At 40.9% G+C, this 24,376-nt stretch overlaps 1 protein-coding gene across 18 annotated transcripts in view; it reads right to left on the reverse strand.

Annotated features, from left to right (window-relative positions):
• AUH (AU RNA binding methylglutaconyl-CoA hydratase) overlaps nt 1–24,376 on the reverse strand; it is a 202,068-nt gene that overhangs the window by 51,130 nt on the left and 126,562 nt on the right. For 9 of the 18 annotated variants that reach the window (XM_075021065.1, XM_075021064.1, XM_075021075.1 and 6 more), the window contains one exon: nt 4,613–4,845. The exons of 5 other annotated variants lie outside the window; for them this stretch is intronic. In XM_075021065.1, coding sequence (XP_074877166.1) covers nt 4,663–4,845 — 183 coding nt within the window. In that variant the 3' untranslated portion in view covers nt 4,613–4,662. Of the gene's footprint in view, nt 1–4,612; nt 4,846–21,337; nt 21,367–24,376 lie in introns of those variants that run through there. 4 more of the 18 variants (XM_075021069.1, XM_075021068.1, XM_075021074.1 and 1 more) reach the window with 3 other exon arrangements.

Here is a 24,376-nt window from a genome sequence, read left to right on the forward strand (position 1 = left end):
TAATTCCCTCTTTCTAAAAATTTGTCTGTGTGATGGAACGTATATGGGTACAACGCAGCTGTTGTACGGTCTCAGGCAAAGTGTAAGGGAGAGTTAAGTCATATGGGTGCTAAAATGATGTCACTAAACATAGCTATCATTAAATTATTTTTAAAGTTTAACACGGAAACATGATCATACTAGTCAACAGTTACTGGACAGACCAGCTGGGAGGATCCACTAGCAGCATAATTCAGGACATAGACATTCAACACATTGCATATGAACCTTAAAATAAGCAGAAAGAGGGGCAGGATTCCAGAATTATTTTTAAAAACAATTTCATAATAACCCTCTCTACCATGCCAGCTACTCAGTGCTCCAGGACACTCCTTGATAACTGCTGTGGTCTTGCTATCATGATCTCATCTTTAATTCTTATTATATAATGAACTAAAGAAAAAAATAATAATCTTGTCATCAGGGTGGAAAAAACCTTATATTCTAGACAGAAAGAACACTCACAATTTATAGATACTAGCTGCTGTGTTTTCCTCCATCAACTTCCTAAGAAACTACTTGCTAAGAAGACCATGGGATTTACTCTTTCTGCTTACTTTGTTTACCTCTTGACAGCTGCCAGATGGCATACAGGCTAGAACAGGTCAGAATGGAGGAAAGGGCACAGCAAGATTTTCTATGGCAGTACCACACCTGGCACATTTAGCAAGGAAACTCAGAGCAGAGGGTGTGCTGTGCCAACACGCAGGATGAGCGTTGGTAAGTGAAAGGACTCCAGAAACAGGACTCCAGAGCAGAAGTGTTTGTTTGCAACATCTGCTCTTACCTGGAGCTACTAGGATGTTGTATTGTGAGAAGAGTACTTAAGAAATAAAACTCTTTTTTTTTAAGTGATACTTATCAGGGTTTTTTTACCCATCCTCACTCTACAGAATTCTAGCTAATGTTCCTCAAGTTATCCAACAGTTCCATAAAATCTTTCAGATTACAAATGGATTTTTTCCAGGCATCATATTGCCATGTGGCCCCAAATTACCAAGTGACCTGCATTAATCCAGAACTTCTGAAAAGTCATTATGCAACATAGCAACAGAGCAGAGGTTAGTCATTGCCATGCCCCTAACTGAAGTGACGGCACTAAAATCACATTAGGGAAGAATTTCAAAAGGCTACACCTACTGTGTCTAAGTAAAGAACGTAGATGAAGTGTTAATTGAAAGTCAGAGAAGTAGCAAGTTATGAAAATAAGATTAGAAGAAGAGTTACAGAGGAAAGAGAGACTCAGCTGATTAGAGAGAAATTATTCATAAGACCAACTGCTGTAATTTGGGAAAAACTCCAGAAGCAGCCAATTTATACTACCATATTTATGTTAAATTCAACACGGTGAGAGACAATTACTGAAGATGCTAAATCCATACACTGGGGAACTCACCAAGGGACACTGGCCATGCCTGACATTTAGGATAAAATGCCAAGAGGTTGCACTGTTCCTTTTACTTGCCCTCTATACTCCTCCATTATTGCCTGCTGGTGATATGCTCAGAAGGAAACTTGAGCTGCCCTGAACAGTAATGAAGTGCCATTGTGTTATAAGGGCATGCTTAACTTAGATGTTTCAATGTTATTTTTGGCAGCCATGTGATAAAAATCAAAAGCTCTGTGTGTGTGTGCACGCGCAAGCCTGTTACATTCAAGTCACATGAGCAGCAGGCATAATTCTGTCCCAGAAATAAATGTACTATCAAGGCTTAAGTTTTCTAAAAGTGTTTTTCCCCATCTGATGCTCATTTGGGCAAAGAGAAATCAGCTTGTCTTACTGAAGATGCAGCAGCACTTTGCAGTGGTATGCCTGACCCGCTCCACCCCCCCGCCTTCAGCACTTTCTCAGTGCTGCTGCACTCCTGTATACAAACTAATCATTGTACTGGGAGAAATCCTTACTCCCTCCACGCCCTCCTCTACTCCAGCACCCAGATTAGTCTACAATAGAGCACCTGGCCTCAACACAGCGCTTCAGTGGTGCAGCAGGACTGAAGCCATGCTCAGTACTGTAAAGGCAATGCCATTCCCAATCCAAATACAAGGTGTTTCGAAACCCATCCTCAACAACGCTGAGAAGCCCGAACTGCCAGTAAGCTTCCAGCCAGGCAGTGTGGCATCTGAAGAGAAGACATGGAGTGCCTCCCAGGATTACTCCTCTCCATAGTCTCCAACAGTCCTTCAGGTGATGGACAGGTCAGGAAAAAAGAGCAGTATGAAACAGCAGTGACTAGCAGCGGCCAAATCTAAGACAGGTGAGCAGGGCAGGATACTATGGACAAACCCAAGTTAACTTCAAACAGGCTAACTCCAGTACCAGGACCACTCTTGGCCGCACTGCATGGAGCTCTCTGCAGGCTACCTCGCTGCTTCACAATCCTCCTTCAGAAACACTGCCTCATTTCTGGCAGAAGCAAAACAACCAGTGGCATTTGGAAGCTGTTTTCCTTGTCATGGCAACACATAAAACAGCCTTTGTGGATGTTAAGAAATTGCTGGGCTTGAACAGGCAATGCTTTCCTCTTGCACTACTAGCAGATGCAGACTTAAAGTACCCAAAGAGCAACCCAAAAGGCAGGAGTGGGGAGCATTGATGAGCTCCAGGGCCTTGAGGATGGAGAATATTTGGGGTGGCTAGGACACATGGTGGGTGAAGGTTTACACAGAAGGAAGCTGTGTAAGCTGCTGGCCACACTTGGCCAGCGGGACTAGGGAAGTGATTGTCCCCCTGTACTCAGCACTGGTGAGGCTGCACCTCGAGTTCTGTGTTCAGTTTTGGGCCCCTCACTACAGGAAAGACATTGAGGTGCTGGAGCGTGTCCAGAGAAGGGCAACGAAGCTGGTGAAGGGTCTAGAGAACAAGTCTTATGAGGAGCGGCTGAGGGAACTGGGGTTGTTTAGTCTGGAGAAAAGGAGGCTCAGGGGATATCTTACCACTCTCTACAACTACCTGAAAGGAGGCTGCAGCAAGGTGAGTGTCAGTCCCTTTTCCCAAGTAACGAGTGAAAGGACAAGAGGAAACAGCCTCAGGTTGCACCAGGGGAGGTTTAGATTGGATATCAGGAAAAATTTCCTCACTGAAAGGTTTATCAAGCACTGGAACAGGCTGCCCAGGGAAGTGGTTGAGTCACCATCCCTGGAGGTATTTAAAAGATGTGTAGATGTGGTGGTTAGGGAAATGGTTTAGTGGTGGACTTGGCATTGCTAGGCTTATGGTTGTACTTGATGATCTTAAGGGTCTTTTCCAACCTAAATGATTCTATGATTCTAAGCTACCTAAACATGTCTGTATGCTGTACCTGGTTGCTGCTGAGTCATTGGTGCCTTTGAGCAAGTCAAATCTCTGTGAAGAAAGTGTCTCGGTTTCTTCCCTTTTAAAGCAGGATAATGTTTACTTAGCAGAGTAAACCTCAGAAACACCAAAAGCCTGCCTTGCGCTTTGAAGCTCACACATACCATTTTACCACACATAGTTATTCCCTTTTTTTCTGCTGCTGTTTTCCATATGAAAAAGAAATTATTCTGTGAACACTGAAATGAAACCTGGTTACTTACGGAGGTCACGTCTTTGTCCCATCAGCTTTTTTTCCCCAGTCACCTCTGCCCAAACCTGTTTCCTCAGTCCCCACTGTATCCCTGATGCATGCATGTTTTGTATGTGGAAAACAGTGTGTGCTATGCTAAAGACACCCATGCTGACCGCTTAGCTGATACCTATGCTTTACCTGCCTTCCCCTCCACAGAGGCACTGTCTCTGCCTCTCTTCCTCTAGAGAGAAAGCAGTTTTCACAAATCTAGTCAAAACGTAATTATCTGTAAACCCTCTTCAAATCCAGCTGAAGACTGAACAAGCTCAGAAGCTGCTTGTGAGGGGGACTGGCAGACAGACTGATGACAAAGAAAGATTGCATAAGTCGTGTTTTCTTATGAAACTAAGCTACAATAGAATTAGGAGATTCAACATGAAGTTCTGCAAAGATTATAATTCATCCACCTTACACAAGTTATTATAGAGCAACATTATTCATTTTACACAGCAACACAAAATATTACACAGGAAAAAGAAGGGCTGATCCCTCATTATAGTTGGTCCAGGGGTCATGAACCTCATTATGGGTCTTGCGAGCAAATAAAAAATTTTAACAATAGCACTGCAGAATTTCATTTAGGGTTGAAACCTACAGAAAGTTGAATAAACAGACTCAGGATTTGGATTTATCTTCAAATCACTATAAAGCTAAGCTACACTATTTTAACTAACTAAAATACCAATAACAGACATCTACTTTTACATTACAGGAATACTGGTCACCCTTCTAAATTTCAGTAGATATAGTCTTCCTCACAAACATTCACTATCTATACACCTAAATGTAGCTTCCACAGCTGAGCTTCATTCTGCAGCTGTTTTGCAGTGGTGTATGTGCTTTACATTTCAGTAGTATGCACACTTCAGTTTATACTTGTATAAGCTTTCTATTTAATGTAAGTTGCTCATTCCATTTGTGGTTGCCATCAAAGTACTTAACCTCATTTTAAACCCCAATTTTACATAGAACTGAAGAGTTACCTCAACAGTATTGAAGCTTATGCCTTTCAGACGACCTGCATCCAGCCATTTTAAGTCAACAAACATGTCTTTTCCCTGACCCTTTTGAGCTTTTGTTCAAAAGTTTGAAGGCTGCTTACTGACAAGTGATTTGTTTCCATTAGAACATGCCTCATTCCAGCCATCCGTGACCATTTTGTACTTTGGGCTTTATAACCAGCACGTCTCAACATTCCTAAAATCCCAGAGAGGATCTGAAAATAGAATAAGAAATGAGCATTTAAATTAAAAGCAACAGCCCTTGCATGAAGCTGCCAGGTTTTTATGGTAGATAGTGTCTTGCCCACCCCCACTCTCTCTACTCCCCCTTCTTCACAGGGTTGTAAGCCGCATTTTCCATAATATTTTGCAATGCCACCTAGGGTTACATTCACTCTATTTATAGGGGCCTGTTTTAAAGTGAAACAGGTGTCAGCTTGAATGAGGCTGTTGTCAGCATACATGTCCTCTTGGGGAGGGGATGGGAGGTTTACTACTTTCTGTACTTGGGGATTTACAGTTTGATTGCTAATCTCTCTCTGCAGGGCTCAGTGGGAGGAGGGGGAAGAGCAGAAGAGCAGTGGAAGGAAAGGTTAGCTTTCTGCTGAAGCTATGCAATGCTGCCTCTCCCCCAGCTCCATGCAACCAGACCTTTTCTTTTTTCATGTGCTGAAACTGATCTGAGTGTTTGTGAAAGGGGCCAGACAGCCTGTCCTGAGGAACGAAACCCTTGGAAATGGCCGCAAAACGGGCAGAGCTCAGCTGAGGTGGGGGGAACTGAAGACTCCCATCCCACCCACCCCTTTCCATTCATCGCATCAGAGACCACTTCTGGGCAACATAAGATCAGCTTAAAGCCTCTGTGCCTCTCCGTCCTGGGCCACCCTTGTTGCTATTACCTCCTAAATAGTGAAGCATTAACATCACATTCAGGAACTCTGGGAGGAGGCAAGATACGGATCATTGTGCTAAGTGGGGTAGCAACAAGCACCAGCATAAAGAGGCCCTGACCCACTGAGCTCAGATTCAGACCAAGAAGGCAAGGAGTATGTGAACAGATTAAGGGTGTGGGGGTGGCATGGGAAGATGAGGTAACACTTAAAGAGAATTCAGTGAAAAGCAGAAGTCACAGCTCGTTGCTTGCCTTCACTCTGACTTGCATATTACCCATGTTTATTGCCTACGTAGTGATTAATAAGGATGAAACAGAGGCCCCTAAGATATTTGACATAGACCAGTAACAGTTCATGAATTGTTGTGACTATTAATCACTACCTATATCAGAATAAACTTCTTAATACACTGAACGTGCCAGAAATGCTACAGCGGCAAAGCAAAAGAATTGCTGCTTGTCCAGGAACACATGGAAACTACAGAAGTTGACTTGACAAACAGAGGGAGGACAAAGGAAGTGTGATAGAAGTCAGACAGGTGATGAGAGGAAAGAGAATGGAACAAAAGTAATCGTGACTGAAGCTGGCTTTTCTCGCTGAGGACAGTTAATGCAGAGATGAATGCCTTTTTGGCACAGCAGAGAAAGCAGGTCTTTCAGAAGCGCTGGAACAAGAAGCTCACAAATGGCATCAACATATAGGGAGAAGTTGGGAGAGATGCACAGGGACGATGCCAAAGGCATGGTGTACACCATGAAGACTGGAAGCAGAGCTGTCAGGGTGAAGACAGAGTTGTGGGGAAAGACAGTAACAGAGACAATTTGATAAGTAAAGTCTTCCTAGAAAGAAAAAAGTTTGCATGTGACACTGGCAACAATGATTTTAGAGGTGTCTTGGACTCATCTGGCACCATCAGCATACCCATCTGTCTATATGATGTATATTTCTTTAAGTATTCACAGGTATCCATCAGGGATTAGAACCTAACCTAACTTCCGCAACACCTGAAAATGGGAGGATTTTTCAAGAGATAAAATCATAATTAAAGAATAATCTTGAAGAGAGGAATATTTAAGGTGGGTTAGGCCACCATACTGATTTCCATTGGAAGAAAGTAATCTGTAGTTCTTGGAAAGATAAAAGCCACATAAAACTGTCATATTTATCCAAGGAAAAAGGCATTAAGGCAACTGGATTTACATGTGCAAAAATCCCAGTTCAGTATGTGTTTGTGGATTTACTGTGATTCATCAGGCATTCATGTTAATTGCTATACAAATAACAACTTACATTTTAAATTTAATATTTGTACTTGGAGTTATCACTACTGTGTAACTCATCATGGTATTTGTGGTTTCATTTGTGCACATATTTATGAACACTTGGGTCTTAAATATCATGAAAATCACAAAAGTATGAAAAAATAATCACAAAAATATGAAAATCCCGCTGCACAGAAATGCAGTAGAACTCTTGCAAGACTACTTAGTTTTGTTTTATTAAGCAAGGAAACAAACTCTGAAAATAACAACGAAGAAATATCACATAACTTCATGGAGAATGGGGTTGGGAGAAGAGACACAAATATTTAAGTACAAAAGGTTACATTTTCAGATGTGCTCACTAGCTCCCATTCCTGAAAATGAACACCAGACCCACTGGATGCTGAGTGCTGTCAAAAATCTAACCACTTCACTGAAGAGCCTAACTGGGAGCTGAACTGTCTTTGTAATCTGATCCCATTTGGGAGATGTGGCATACCAAATTCTTTGGAAAGAACTAGATATTATCATTGCTGTTCCTGAATTAATAAAACACAGTTGAAAGAGCGCTTTGTGCAATATAAATCATTTTGATAACAAATTTACATGCTGCAAAAACAAACAAGAAAACAACCCCCCCAAAGATATGAAGTTTTTTTAGCAGGTTGTTCTTACATTTGGTAGTGGACTTCAAAATAGGCAGCTGGGTAAATCCCCACCTGCTTAGAAACCCTGGGCACAACTTCACTGGAGTTTGCCCTTCCCTAACCTCTAGGGCTTCTGTTTCCCCTTATGCACAAAAGCATAGAGATAGAGCTGGAGACTATTCCAACAGACATGGCTCTGTTAGCTTCTGCACTGTCTCTTCCATTTTGCCATCCCTGAAGCTGCCATGCCCACCTTTGGTCTCATGGCAGGATTCAGGTGTGTACCATATATATATGTATATACACATAGGCATATACAAAAGTTCAGAGTTTGCAGACAGGTTATCTGCCAGGGATTACAAAGCAGTTGCTTCCAGTGGGGAAGCCTGCCTTAGATCGCTCTCTGGAAAGTGCCTGGGTCTTGAATTCAGCTGTAACTATGAAAATGCTTTCCAGGCAAGGTCTGCTACCCGTCCTCTGTATCACTCCAACATTTGTCAGATCTCATGCCACTAAGCAAATGCCCATAGCTTGGGTTACAGGAAACAGAGACAACAATAGCTGTAGTCTTTCTTGCCATTTTTAGGTCCCTATCCCTATATTCTTGGCAACTGATCAACCTGCTCCAAAATGATCCTATCTCTATCAATCTAAATCTGCTACCTCTTTGTTTTGTTCTGCTCTCCTACAGATTCAGTTAATTTTGCAATTTTCCTGAGATCACAGTTCTTACAACTATTTCTGCAAAATGTCCTTCCTGTCTTCAGCATCACACAAATCTGCATTATATTTTCAGTGTGTGACAGGCCTTGATTCTTGAGGGTCACCAAACCGTATTGGCAAAGTCCTTGTTGGCTACAGCAGAAGTCTGTACACCGCTCTTTGTGCTGTACAAGTAACGAAATAATAAAAGCATCCATTGTGCAGCAGGAACTTCATGTTCACCTTTCAAAGGATTTGCCACCCTTATGGAGTTAATTTACATTAACATAAATATTCCATTAGTAGAAATGTTTATAACATACTTCTCTCTCAAGAGGCATTCTGCAACATGATTCTTCAACCACTTATGTTTGACTAATGTGTATCACATTTGAATAATATAAAAAGACAACTGAGTTAAGTGATTGAATGCCTGGAGAAAACCAATGTTAATTTCCATTAAAAGCAAAGCAGATTCCCTTAATTTTGCAGCTTAATTACTGCAGTATTTGGCTCACAAATAAAAAATGGTTCAAGAAAAAGTCTCCAATAATAGGTTGCTGAAGCTTGTTTTTCCCCTCCCATGTACCTCTAAAAAGGACTTTTCAAACACATTATTTCAAGCCTGTTCCTGTGAGCCAGACCAAGGTGGGTAATGTTGAATACTTGCTTCCTGATATGTTGTTACTGTAATCTGATACCCTTGCAGGAGATTGGTATGGGGGTGGCTTCTACATCCCAGGTTAAATTAGTGCCAAAAATCCATCCCAGGAATATGCCTGGGGTAAAACAGTGCTCTTCTCCTTGATTCCTTTTGATAGGAAATTCTCCATGGCACTCTGGAATTTTACAGAAGAAGCTTTACAAGTAAAGTTTAGAAATGAGCTGATGGCCATGCTGTCTATTCTGCTACTGAGCTAACTTGTTGGCAATACGCTTTTAGTAATAGTAGCAGTGACTTGCTGAGGTTACTTGGTTAAGATGAAGGATGTACTGTGTTTCATATAAATTTCAGTTCACTGACATCCAAAATAGAGTGAATCAGTTTTCCTGCTATATAGAAGGCAATCTTTAAAAAATTCCTTTAAAATGAACAGGAAGCAAAGGCGTGTCAGTAAGTAAAGAATATATTAAAATGTAAAGCTTAACAAGCCTTGTGGTTTATGCATAGAAAACATATTACTGACAGAGCTCAGACAAGCTCAGAACAAACTCACTTGTGACCATGAGCAGGATCACTCCTTTGACTTCGGTAGGAAGAGGGCAATTTACTTTATCTGGAATACAGCAGTGTCCTGATGTCTTACATTATTGCTCAGTGGAGTAGTGACCCAGATTTCTACTCCCGGCAGCTGGAAATGTCTCATAAGGGTCACTTAAAGTGTAATTATTCCTACTTTGTCATGGTTATAGAAAGTTAACTTACTTTGTGCTGAACTCCTGTGAAATTTCTAAAACCCAATTGCTAAAAACTTAGCTCTAGTGAGTGGTGCTCAAGCAGTCAGATGAGGATGCGACAGAAAAACAGAGAAGAGTTAATTTGAGCCTTGTGAAGTTTTCCTTCCTTCCTTTAATGCCCTGCCTGTTAATTACTTCTTTCTTTCTTTCTGTAAGTAGTAAATCTTTGATTCTGCACTAAATTATGTGAAAAAAATCTGCAAAATGGCAATAGCAGGAAGAGAAACTTTCATTTCAAGTCAAGCTTCAAGGCCTTTTAAGAACAGAGGATATATTTCCCTGAATAAACCGTGTGATCTCTTATGTGCTCGGTCCATCCCATTTCTCGAGACTCCTATCTTTGTGTCTGGAGTGCACATAAGTGTACCATTACAGGGCCATTATTTTACACAAGTGGGTATTCCCCTTCTAGTGAGACTTTTAAAATTCCTGATACACTTACAGTGAATGTGTGGTACATTGAGGTGGCTGGCTTGTATTATTGGCTTCTATGGACAACATATGTAATAGATTTCTACAGCGTGGACATAAAAACGGGCACAAGGATAATGCCCATTAGGGACAGAGGACTGATTAGAAACAGAGCGCTTCAAGGGCTATCTTGAGGACTACCAAATTTAGGTCCTTGCATTTGAAGCACAAGAATGAATGTTAAAAAATTTGCTGTGTGATTTTATTGTTAAGAGCTCCCTTTTCTCACATCCCACATCTGAAGTCATGATTAATACAAAGGTGTAGGCAACTTAGTCGTTTACCCGCTCATACAAGGGGCTATTTGACACAAACAGCGGTGAGAATAACTACTATGCCCATGCAGATATTGTCCACAACTGTGTGCAAAGAGACAACACCCCTTTAAAGGAATTAAATATGAAGAGTTGCTCTCAATTGTAGTTTTTTTGTGAGTAGGAAATTTTTCTTATTCATACAGAGTTCCACAAGTTCAGAGATCTTTCTTATCTCCAGATGTTATGCCAATTATTATCTGCTGAGTGAAGGAGGTGCCTTATTGTCAACAGTTGCTGGAGGAAACAGTTATATCTACGTGACTCCTACTCAGTATTTTTGCCTCTGGGTATGTTAATTACATTTAGAGCCCAAACCAGTAGAGCTGCTCTTCTGAACATCAATCCAGTAAGGAATCTAAGTGTATGCCTCATTTTACACACGCAAGTACATTCATGAAAATTGCTTATGCTTTTGAAGCTAGACAGGTACTACAATTCCTTATGTGAATCCAATTTCTTGATGATGAATTAAGAATGAACACTGCCTTATCTAGCTACTGCAAACATCTGTTCTGTATCAGACAGAAAACACAGTATCTCTATTGTAGTGACTACTGCAGTCGTCAAAATGTTGGCACAAGAGTGAACAAGAAAGAGGATGGACAATGCTACTTGAATAAAACATAGGGTGCCACTGAAATTAGATGAAAACTGTGATGTATTTTAATGGAAGTAAAAATCAGGTTATAGAAAGGAAAAGGCCCTGAATCTGATTTGGTAAAACACAGGGTTGTAGAGCAGAGTGGAGGGATTTCTGAGTGTGCATAAAGTAATCGGTATGAAACTGTTGTGGGGAACTTTCCATGCTGGGAAGGATTTGTAGCATGGCCAGAGAGGATGTACATCAGGTCAGAAAACATGATGATACAGCAGAGAGCTGGAGAGAAATGAAGTGGCAAGCCTCAGAACAGCCACGAGGACAAGCAGAAGACCTGTGAGCACATCTCTGCACCAGGAACCACACTCCCCCCTTTCTGGGAAAACCAACAGTGAGTTCCCTGCCACAGCTACATAGCACCATCCATCAGATGTCAAGGAAAACATGTCTGAAACATATAAACATAAAAGAAAACAGCAATTCTAGCACTTAAACTGTACTGACACTTAATACCTGTAATTGCATTCAAAACAATAAACTCCAAGCAGCTGGACGTTCACGGTACCTTTGATCACACAGAGTTATGAAGTAGTGTCAAAAAAGATGAGGCCTTCCAGAGGACTTCTTTGTAAGTGTCCTTGATGGAGGATGCTTTCCACCTGTGTCTGATAACTCTGTAATGAATTTAAGCCCCAAATTTCTTCCAACAATGCACAGAGGTTGCACATGCACAATGCACATACTCTGCTCTGAAAGCTCCACTCCTCCCTTGATGGTAGGAACCAATGTGATAAAGCAGAAGCTACAGTATGCTGAAAGGACTACACACATTTGAAACCACTGTATAAATATATGCATATATATAATCAACATTATCACGTAGGGTTACCAACAGCTCTGCCCACAAAGGGGAAAGGATAGAGCTACCTGGCCTTCCCCTTACACCTTCATATACCAGCATAAACTTTGCCACTGAAGAACCAGAGCCTTAAGAAGAATCACCAAAATGCCTTCCTGGAGAACAGCATCTATGAGGAGACATCACTGAGAAGCAGCTATCTGCCTAATAGGCACATTTCTTTTTTGTTTTACAGGGAAAATATATTCTTAGCATTCACAGTAGTACTTTTTCAAAGAAAGGTTATATAAAGCGATACAACACACACACAGATACACATGCAAAAAAGAAATGTGAATGACTCACTGCACTTAGGCAAACTAAGTTGCGTAAGCCTGTTTTTCTCAGCTCTTAAAAAAACCCAAAACAGCACATACACAACCCTAAAAAATGAGCTGAAATTCTCAGTTATGAAAGTTAAAATTGTTGAATAAAAGCAGAACTCCCTCAGCTTCTCAGGGTCTTTCACGCCCACATCTGGTGTAGTGTTTACCAACGGATAAAAATAGAAAGTTGAAACTTAATAGACCCTAACATTTATCACAGTATTTAAGAATCAAAACAGAAAACATCAGAGAAGAGAGATCAACAGCTACATTTTGAAGGGAATTTAGTTAATCCTCACTGAAATACTACCCTCTAGGTACTTAGCAAGGGCAGGCCAGAAAGAAAATAATCAACTGTACTTCTTTCAAATCAACAGGTAGATAACTATAATAATGCAGCCTGAAAAGAATTTAATCTTTTTAAAAAATCTTGTGGAATGTCATTTAAATGATTACATTCATGACATATTAATTGTTGGCAGATGACATCATAGGAGTTGGTTTCTTTAGACATGTACAAAATCCATCTTTCTTGCTAAAGGGCAGGGGTATTTTCTTACCTGCCAGAGCAAGCAGTTGACAGCACACATGCCAGAGGTGGAACATGAGCAGATGGGGAACTCCATATGTCACCGTTCGGGTGGTCAATAACCATTATGTGTCTGAGGCGCAAGGCATCACCAATCAGCCCATCAGCAATATCTGTTCAACTTTGGATTTGGAAAAGACATCAACAGTTTGGCACACCAATTTTGAGGGCTGCCAAACCATGCCTTTGAACAGATAGGCCACAAAATTTAGATAAATTAAGCCCTGAATTAAGGAAGGTGTAACACGAAATCAACCTTCTAAGGTATTCTCAGAAGTATGATCCACAATAATTTAGGAAAGCGTTTGCAAATAATCCTTCTTTTAATTGCAGTAGTAGCATTACTTTGGTGAATTATTCAAATCTACTGCTGATGAGATAATATCAGGCCAGAAAATTGTATGAGTCAGCTAACCTACTCTCACAAGATCCTGTTCTCTCTCTCTCTCATTCACAGCACACAGGCACATAGCACACAAGCAGCATGTGATTGATTAGCAATTGGATCCTACGAGAGCCTGAATGTTGAGTCTGGGGGGCTGCTCACAGACTGAAAGCACCATTTGGCGAGAGAGAAGACTGGAGCGTATCGCTGCCCATGCCCATGTCTCTGACACTGAGCACAGCAGTAATGCCAGGGCAGCCAGGAAGACCCTGGCCATGACGGAGTGGAGCAGAAGAGCAGAGAAAGCTGCACTGGTAAAGGACAGAGAAGAGGGGAACAGAGGAGGGGGGGCTGGGGGATGGCCCAGAAGGAACCTGAGGCAGAGGAACAAGAAATTTGAAAAGTGAGGCTCTTTTACAGGCAACGCCAAGTACGCACTAGACTAGTACATATTATATGTAAAAAGAAAACCCTGAGCACATTTTGAGTTAGAGGCTGCAACTCTATGTCGGGATTCTGGCACCTTCATTCTGGCTTTGTGACTGCAGAAGAAGCCCCTGATGGCATTCTAGCCTCACAATTCAAAGAGCTGCTGGTTTTGTTTTACATGATACGTGGGACATGAGTCCTGGTCCTGTGCCCACTGCCTGTTACTTATTCAACATGACAGACACACAGAAAAGAGAATAGAGTATATTTAGAGGAAATAAAAGCCTTGACTTTAAGGCCACAAGCCACAGCTCAATGGTTCCATAAGATATCTTTAGAAAAACACCATTTTCTGTGTTGTGGTACATCAACATTTTCTATTTGAATAGAATATTGATTTTTGAGCTGCAGAGTTGGTGCTACAGATGATAAAAAACAAATTCTTGCTCTCTGTCACAAGAGCAATCAAAGCAGCACTCATTTTCAGAGAGCTCATGGATAACTAGACTTCAATTTTAAACTGTTGCCAGTATGTCAGCTTCAAAGTATAGGTTTAGAGTACGCCAGTAACCTAGCAATCTGCTGGTAGTCCTGCCTCAGACAGACAGACAGACAGCATTCAGGAACCAGTTCTGCTCTGACAGACAGCCCAAGGCAGCATCAGCAGTCCCGCTGCCTTCAAGTTAATCTCAGTTAACACTAATGACATGAAGAAGAGCTACATTCATGGACTCCAAGCAACTGCCTTCACTTCTCCCAAGATGCTTCCTCTATTAGGGTGAAAAGTCCTTCAAAACTGAAAACTAGCCTAGGTATGGTTTCAGAAACACACACAGTCATGTTGCATGGCTCTGCCCTCCACTTCAGGATGCTGCAGGTCAGGGCAGGAGACAGGGTTGAGCTGAGGGAAATTACACCACGCTAGACAGCAGCAACACCACGACAACGTCTTTGTTAAAGATCTATTAGTAAAACACTGATGAAACAGAAATTTCAGTAAGAGAAACACTGCAAAATGTTCCATTCTGGGAAACCCGATGAAGGACAGTTCATACTGCTGACTGCTTTAACTTGCTTTAGAAGCAAGTTGCTGTAGGCACCAGAAACATCTAGCACCACAACACAGAGCTCTGTGTGGGTCATTTGTGCTGCACTGTGCCACATAGACTGGGTCCAGAAACGATATAACCTTGCCAGCTAAAATGAACTAAAAAATATCTGTGCATTAATGAAACTTAAGTGCATAATCTCAGATAAATTCAGTTTGATGGGTATGAACAATACCCATATGGTTGAGAAAGACATAGGAGGAGCTGGCTCTATCAACTCTGTCCCATTAGAAGTCATATAAATTAACTTCAAGATCTGAAGACGCTTTTTAATTCTGAAGAATAAAATAAAGCAGAAGAAAGTTCCAGGCCTACCAAGTTTTATGTGGGTAGTTAACTTTATTTCCACAGTCAGGTCACATAAAGTCAAATCATATATACGTCTTCACATAAGGCAAACTTTTCATTGTCAGCCTTTTCAGAGCAGGAATAGTTTTGAATGACTAATACAAGCCAGTATATTGTGTATGTGCAATTAATATTATTTCAGTATATTTGGATTTCCATTTGACTTTTGTCATTCAAAAGAGCCCCAAAACAAACCAACCCGTTTATTTCCTGCATTCTGTCCTTCAAACAACATGACAGAGGACAATGACAAAATGCCCTGTCAGATGGGGCAAAATTCAGTTTTACAAGAACTCATTTTTACTGAAAGCTGCCAAAAATATCTACTTGGGTTTCACGGCCTCGTCCTGACCAACGACAAGGAGCTCTGAATTCCACTGAAGATGGAGAAGATTACATTCTGGTACTCCATAGTGCTTACACTGATAAATTAACTTTATTTTAGGAAGTACAGACTCTACTTTCAGAAAGTACCCCCACCACACCCAGCTTCTATTTTAAAGGACAGGCAAGAATCTACGTATTCAAGCCGGATTAGTTACACCACTGATTCAAGGCAAAGGCAGGGATTTTTTCTCTGTGTTCTTCACCGATTCTCCACATCTTCCTGATCCTCCTTCCTTCCAAGCAGGAGGATAAAGAACAAGAGTATCACTTTATTCATTGCAAAACTATATGACTGCAAAGAAGCAATGATGACTGAAAAAGGAAACGGAGAATGACACTGAAATTGTGTGTTATGTATTTACAGTGGACAGAAGTGTTTCTCTGAAAATGACAGTCCAGCTGCCAGATTATGCACTGGGGTTTTGCTGAGGCTATAATTTATAGACTGACATCATAGTTGCAAGTGCTAAATGTTGACTGGTTGGCCGAAGTCAGAAGACTGATACCCTAGCCCTGCAAAATGCCAGTCTGACTGAGTGAAGCTGGATAGCTGCAACTTGGTAAGTCACACACACAAGGTTTCTGACTGAGAACCCATGTGCTGACCATATGAAACACACTGCTGCTCTAATCCAGGCAGATTAAGTAAATCAGTTCCTGACCAAAAAACATCACTGCTGGGCACCCTTCTCCAGCAGACAAGCCTGAAAGGATAATGATGGGAATTAAACTGTTCTTTCAGCCCCAGAGGCAGGGCTGTGCCACACTGGCAGAGCTGCTCAGGAAAGCTGGAACGACTGCTGTGCTGCTAGCCTTGGCACTGAATGGAAGATGCTAGGCTCAGTGATTACACTAGACAAGTCACGCGTGACATCCAAATTCACTTCCTGGTCCTGAGGAGACCGCTGAAAAGCCAGATACAGAGGCTGTTTTCTTTCCATAAAGACTGTTTTAAAATATGCTTCATGTATGAGGGTATGATGAGCATACTGATATATATGTGACTATATTAATTACATATTAATGAATATATTAGTGTCTGTATTTAATAGAGACGTATTAAAGATACATGAATATACATAGTACGTTCATGTGTATTTCACAGAATTACACATCATTCCTTCCTGGAATCATCACTTCAGCTACGCACACAGTTATTGCTCACCTGAAGAGTAACAAGTACTTCTTCTAAATTTACCTCGAAAATATTAGTACTAAATTCAAGGTATACTGCATTTTTATTGTTAATTATGCCATTCCAGACATTAAAGCCACCAATATCTCCTACAACTACCAAACACTGTATCCCACACAATATTTACTGTTTAAACAGACCCTTTATTTAACGGGGAAGAGGTACAAATGAAGCCCAAGCGCTCTGCACATGATACTACTCTTCAGAGTTCTAGTAACGGCTCAAGCAATGCTATGCCACCTGGAGTTGCTTCTAGTGGAGAGAGGTTGCATGCTGACTGGAGCACTGATGAAAACAAGAGAACTGATCTGTAGTTTAATAAAACTTTTCCATGAAACAGTGTTTGCTTTGCTTGGACTCAAAGAACGAGCATTTGTTAATTTTAGCATACAGCATGAGCACAGATGGGTCTACTTTTTGCTGCGCTAGCCTAAACCAGTAATAGAAATCTAGTAGCATACAGCTACAAACTGGCACATGAACAATTTGACCCATTTCATAATCTTTGGATTCAACTTTAGCTGAGAGTTCATTATAATTCCAATATAAAATGACTTGGAGAACAAGAGAACAGCAACAGTCTGTACCATTTTCTATTTTACATACTTATTAAATAGACATAGGCATATGTACATTGCCTCTGCAGATAGCTGGTATATGCAATTACATGACAATTTTTAGTATATACACCCCTTATATTCTCATTTTCAAGGATGAAAACTCTGATAATATAAACAGTTGGTAGCAGAAGGTGTCACCTATTTGACTATTGAAATAATTGACAAGTACAGCCCTACAAGTCAGTTCAAAGAATACTATAAGAGAAGCCTACTCAATGAAATGGTAATGAAGGGGAGGATGTGCTGGAACATTGTATGTGCTGTAAAAGCAAGACTCTCTCAGCTGCTGCACGTCTAATTCCCTTCAGTCACTCACAAATTAAGTCCAGCTGATTGTCACCTGCAGTTGCAAGCAAGTTCTTTACAAAACCTTCTCTATTAGTAGCTATAGGTAACCTGACCAACCTTGGAGCTCTGCCGCCTTCTCTGCCTGCAGAGGTATGCTTGTGTTTAGGGAAAGAAAAGAGAAAAGAAAAGAGAAAAAAGAGAAAAGAGGAAAAAAAGTGAAAAGAGAAAAGAAAAAAGCAAAGAGAAAAGCAAAGAGAAAAGCAAAGAGAAAAGAAAAGAGAAAAGAAAAGAGAAAAATGTAGTACACCAAGACTGAAAAACAAACAGGTCAGGCATGATATACTAAGTTACTGTCTTGATCCACCACTTCCAAATGAAAGTATGTCCTGCATAATCAGACAGCTGGAAGCCTCTGTCTTCTTAGTGGTCAGTCATACATTGTCTTACAGGTAGCTGAGATACAGGGGTGCCTGGAAGGGACTGCAGGAAGAAGAAGAGAGTGTGGAGACTCAACAAGCTAGCAATGGTTGCAGGAGATGGATCAGAGACATGGGAAATATTTGGATGGTGTTAGCTGCCACACAATTTAAGTCTGTCAAAAGCATGGAGAAATTTCAGTTGGGCACTTGTATAATAATATAGCTCCTGATGTATTTCACAAGAAGCCTGTATTATGTGGAAAGAGGTGAATGAGCACAAGCACAAACTATTCCCCAGCACTGCAAAAGCAGTATTTACTGCTTTTCTTTGCATTAGAAAGCCTCAAGATGACATACAGGAATTAAGTCCTGTCACCCCTCTGTGGTGCACTATTAGCCTTCTTTGCATATACAACACAACAGCAAGCTCAGAAGCATCTTGTGTATCCTGATTGCTAGTGGCACTTGCCAAGCTCTAGGCCACATCTACATACCATAAAGACCCCTTTCGTAACAGACATAGTTGAGCTGGAGGAGAAAGATAGCAGCAGAGCACATGTTTGCTCCCAAGCCCCCTTACTACACCTGCCCAAGAAGGGATTTTCTGTCCTGTGAGGGGAATTCCTCCGACTAATACCGAAGTTTCCACCCCACCAAGCTAACACCCCCGTTCCAGCTCAGCAGGTGAGAATTTAGGACAGTGGAACCATGAGAAAGAGATTGTGGACAGTCTCCCCTCATCCACTGCCCAGATCCTACCTTGCCCTCTGAGAACACTTCCTCCTGCTGGTGCTCCATGAGAGGGAGAGAAGGTGCTGTGGTCCCAGGTAGTGCTTGTAGGGATTTTTTTTTTTCACTTTCACTGTATTGATCTAGAACTCTGGAGAGATGAATAAAAGGCCCTAAAATGCACTTCAAAAATTGCATTTCACACCAGGTTCACATTTTAACTTTAAAGTCTTGAGGGCCCATTGCCACAACGTGTTACATTTCCCACTGTTACACCAGACATCATTATTATCTTCTAGCAGAGTTCCATGCACTTTGCAGGCAGTTTTTGTACCTCGTATTTCATCACCTATTAGGGTACTGAGAAATAAGCCCTATTCTATAAAAGAATTAGGCCTAAGTATGTATCAAAACCAGTATTTTGCAAACCCTAATCTCAAGTAAATTCTGACACTCAGACAAGAAAAGAACTATGCAGCCATATTACAATCCTCAGAACAAAAAAACACTTAGCCCTTGTCTGTCCATGAAGGCATCTGAACCCTTACAGGATTGTGTTGAATGTTGTTGTGCTCCAGGATAACATACAACTTTCTCGGTCTAGCTCATTAGACACGTTGTTCAGGCCCAGCCGCCAGTCTGAAAGGATAGAAGCCAGCTGTTTCTCCTATCTGCCCTTGAAGGGGCTAAGTCTAACACATGTATGTCAGTGTACATCTGCTCCACTCATTGGGTCAGCCTGATACGAAGAGTAATAGCCATCACCTTCTTTTTCAGCATTGCTGGAGCTGATATGGGTTTTACCCTGGATGTGGGACAATCAGAAGTCATCACCTCTTTTCTTGAAGAGAAAAGCATCAGAGGAAAGCATCCTGAGTCCCTCAGCCTAGAAGGGTGAATCTTCAAAACCACTGGAATTGCACTACTGACCAGCAAATTACTGACGTGGATGCAGGGCATGCATGAATGCATGTACAAATGAGAGCCTCCATGGGTGGGAAACTGGGGCACCCACCTGAAGGTGGGGAGACCTCTATTTTGGTCACCATATGAAGTATGGAAGCAATCATATGAACAGGAACAAGAACCCAGTTCTTTTTCTTACCACTCATGAAAACCAAAACAAAACTTTACACACTGAAAAAAATCTCTAACGCACAAGGGCTTAGGCAGTAGCCCAGCAATTGTATTATTGCCTTGCAGCAAGAAACAAATGTGGATTTGAAGAGAGAAGACAGATAGCTGAATTAATTTGTCTCAGAAGTCAGCAATCCACTTGCTGTCTAAAGAATGCAGAAGTTTAATGCCAGTGTCTGGATTCCACTCAGAGACGCAAACATCTGCTGTCTACCAAAGCTGTCTTCTGGATGTGACCTGTCCTCTGACCAGGCCTATGACAGTCTTTCACACAGCTGCTTTCCCCTCAAGTTAAGTGGTCCACATCACCCCAATAAGCTCATTACAATCAACTGTGCTGGCGTTTCTGCTTAGCTTGACATTCTTGCCTGTTGAAACTCCTCTGACCTTGGGGCTGTATCCCACGGATCCTGCTTTAATCCACCCCTACATTTTTCCATAATGAGGCTCATATACCCCTATACACCATATACAAACACGCACAGAGACAATGTTTTAAATAATTAGTAATTTTCCCTTAAGGGTAAAAATGTTCTGTAATACTATTTCTTTTTGTTATGAAATAATGTAAACGAACTTGGTGTGGTAATATTTTGTAATACGGCTGTGTTATGCAATTAAGGCTGTAGGGTTCAGATGGCTTACATGCACCTGGAGATACTGACACATGCTGGAGACTTGGAGCTGTTGAAAAGCACTTACATGTCTCTATGCATGTACATATACATGCACATAAATACACAAAGTGACATACCTATCATCTGCCTACATCTTTTTACAAAAAAAATACTAGGTACAATAAGGTCTGTGTAGTTTAATTTTGGCTTATTTCCTGTTCTTTTCAAAAGAAGATCTCTTTGTAAACCTTAAAAAAGAAAATTTGTGACTCTCTTTAGGGAGGTAGATCTCATCTCCTGCCTTCTCTTCTGCTAAGACATGTAAACGCTGTTGACTTCAGCTAGTGTGTGTTTGGGTCAGTGCAATTCAATATCCTCAACTTTGATTTTGATTCTTTTCCTCAGCTTTCAGTTTAGTTTTGATGAGGAAAATGTAGAAACCTGCCAAATGTTCGTGTTTGCAAAGTAAGTCCTACTGACAAAAGCATAAGAATTTATTTGCTTAGTGACTTTTTTCCTTCTTCTCCTTTAAGGTCATCATTGGGTTAAGGTGATGTGAATGACATAACATTCACATGAAAAACAGTTTCTCACTTCATCTTCCTCTTTCTTTAATTCCAACAAAGACAGTGGCTGACTTTGCATAACCAAAAGTTTATCTAAAAATCACAGTGGACTATATGGTTCTGCCTAGAGAAGTTAACCATCAGTGGAGTTAAACATCAGACTGCTGGCTGCCTCAGCACAAGCATCACCGTAAATCACATGCCTGTCCTGGCAGGAGCAGGCATTTTTTCACACTTTCCATCGTCCCACAGATTCTTTCATCTCAGGATTGTAAGACAGCAAAACTGTGTAGGAAAGGTAGGCTTTTAATACTTACCAAAAAGTTGGTGTGAGAAGGGCAGTAATCTGTTATTGCAGGAAAAAGACAACAGAAAGATCAATGTTTGGGGAATAAGGAAGATGACAATAAGGTTCAGGATCAGTCTTACTTAGAAAAAAATAATGGGATAATGGGAATTGCGGTCAAAAAAAGTCAACCCTGTGCAAGGCTAAAAGGTAGAGGAAGAGAAGGGTTTTCTTGAAATAAAATTTTATTAGTTCAACACTCTAAAAACAAAAAAAATGTTTCAGAAATTAGACTGTTTCCACGTGGTTTCCATTTTTTCCCTCCAACTCACAGTCTGTCCCACCCGGTCCTGGGGTGCTGTACCGGGCCAGACCTGGGACAGGCCACAGTGCAGTTCCACTGCATGAACAAACACACAGACATGGTTGGCACTGATCAGCGCAGTTACACATCTGAAACACGGAATGACAAACTGACAGCAAAGTATCTATATGTATACCATACCAGGTATGACCATTCCTTGAAATGGTCTGTAATCTACAGCACTTCCATGACCTGTTCACCGGTATCATGCATGTAAAATCTACCTATCCTTGTAGCAAGCAACATCAGGCTCCTGTAGGAAGGACCTCACACTGCATTGTACACTCAGTGCTGGTCATCATGAGGTGGATCTGACAGCTAAAGCTGGAGGTCTAAGCACAGAGTTCAGGGTCTTTGGCACACAGGAGGTAAGTGTACTCTTCAGCACACTACAACAGAAAATTTATCCAAGTTTTCTCTCCCACCTTTCCTTTACATGACAGCTTGCATGCTCTAGAGCACGTCTCCAGGCATACTTCAGTCAATTTGCTTTCAAGCCCAACTGATTCTAGCTCACAGTGCAACGGCTGCCAAAGTTACTGACAATGTATTTATATAGAGTTTTTCAAACTGAGCATTGTAACTGAATTCAGAGGGTTTGAAAGAAGGTCTGCTCTAGAGCATATGCTGAACTCTCTGATAAGAAGTGCCACGCTGCTTGCTGTAAGCATGTAACTTACGTTTGAACTGAGAGAGTAAACTGCGCAGCCTAAGTTACCTCTAGAGTCAACGGAAAGGGGTTGATGCTGCCAGCTGGCATGATTTAGCACACTTCATCTGGGCACCTTCAGATAGGAAGTGAGTATTCACTTAATTAGTAAAATAAAGTCTTGAATTGGGGAATTATTGATCTTGCCAATCTCCAACAAACAATGAGGGTTCTCAACAGTTCACAGGATTTGACCCTAAGGAGCTGTACCTCAGATACACAAATGCTGCCAGACAAAATATTTTGCACTGAGATCATTAAAATGAAATCTCTACCTTAGAGATCTGATTTTGGTTCAGCTTTCTGCATCCATCATGCTAGGATATGTCCACACGCTATAGAGATAACAAATACCACCTTCTTTTACCTGAACCCTTACATTTAGTCCTTATACCAACAGTTATGCCAAAATAAGCTAATACTGAAAATAATTCTGCAAATACTGTACTGTCAGTCTGTTATGTCAATCACCTGTAGGTGCACAGGGAATCCAAATGACTTTTTCTTTTTTCATTCATTAACTCTGTCAAACCACACTTTTAATAGAAGAAATTACTTTAAAGCAAACATAAGAACCCTACTTGACTAAGATGCACTACCAGTGCTTTTTTTTCCACATGAATAACTCTCACCCTCATTTTTGTTTTCATAATTACAGAAAATGGGCTGGTTTTTAATGTCTGTTCCAGCTGAGCTGAAGATGTTGAATTCAGACTCATTCAGATTTTAAAGTCTAATTCATGCAGTTGATCCACAACATTAACCAGAGTGCAGGTCTCATCAATTTGATAAAGTGTCTTTATAACAACAGATGGTAATTTGTTGATACTTAAAGCTTTAAATGGACTCTGTTACAAAACCACTTAAAATGCTTTCTTTAAAAAAATAAAAAAAACAAAACAAAAAGAAAACCAACCCACACAAATGTTCTGATACTTTAACCCAAAGAAATTGCTGACAGATTTGTTTTTAGCCCAGCAGAGTACAGAGCTGACAACATATTTTTGCTGGATATGGTAACTTGGGTCTATTTTTAGGACTTTTTTTTTTCTTAAAGTGTACCAAAATAACAGTGGGCTTAAAAATCACCATCTGCTTCTAGCAATGAAATAATTATCTGAAGAATAGCTAATAGGCATAAAAAGCCCACCGCCAACTCTTACATTCTCCACACTAAGACTGAAAGTCACAATTATGTACTTGTTGTAAGCATGGTTTATTTCATAAAACCATACTGGAGGGTCACAACACTCCTGTAAATGTTCAATATTATATTGAATTATTATCAGTTATTAATTCACCATTGTAAACTGTTTACATTTCAGTCAAGAATGACTGACTGGGAAGTGCTATTGCTATTGCTGTTATGATTTAGAATAATGCTGACATTGAGGGCACAATGCAGACTCTCCCCATTTCTTACTTTAACTTGGATTTAGTTAAGGTGGGAAAGAATTCTGATTTGTAGGGAAAGTTGGGTTTGGGTTTTTTTGGTTTTTTTTTCAAATGCCCATTACAGCTATTCTGCAATTAGGATTTGCAAATGCATGTAAAGAAATCTGACCTGGTTCGCATCCAGCTAGTTTGGATACTGATAACAATGAATCACTATGTCAGTTCAAGACAGCCTAGGACCTGGGCTCTTGTTCATTGGCTGAAGCCTGTCACCACAGTTTCCCAATCCTCAGCAGAGTTTACGCCTGTGACAGCTCGAACAACTGACTGCACAACAAGATAAAACCTGGCCCCACAGATATCCCCTATGCTCTACCAGTGCATCAATAGCCTTAGGAAACAAAGTGATGTTATCACTATCAGTCAGTCCTCACCCTGGTATCTTTTGAACCCTTACACAATGTAAATTGCACTTGAAAGAGGTAGAGGAGAATCCATTAGTTTTCTGTAAATGGTTAGATGGAAGACAAAGGCTCAAGCTAGCGTCCCCTTCCCACCTCCCTCCTGGAGAAAAACTTGTGTAACTTGGTCACCACTCTTTC

The sequence above is a fragment of the Buteo buteo genome, chromosome Z (assembly GCF_964188355.1).
Source record: "Buteo buteo chromosome Z, bButBut1.hap1.1, whole genome shotgun sequence".
Classification (NCBI taxonomy): domain Eukaryota; kingdom Metazoa; phylum Chordata; class Aves; order Accipitriformes; family Accipitridae; genus Buteo; species Buteo buteo.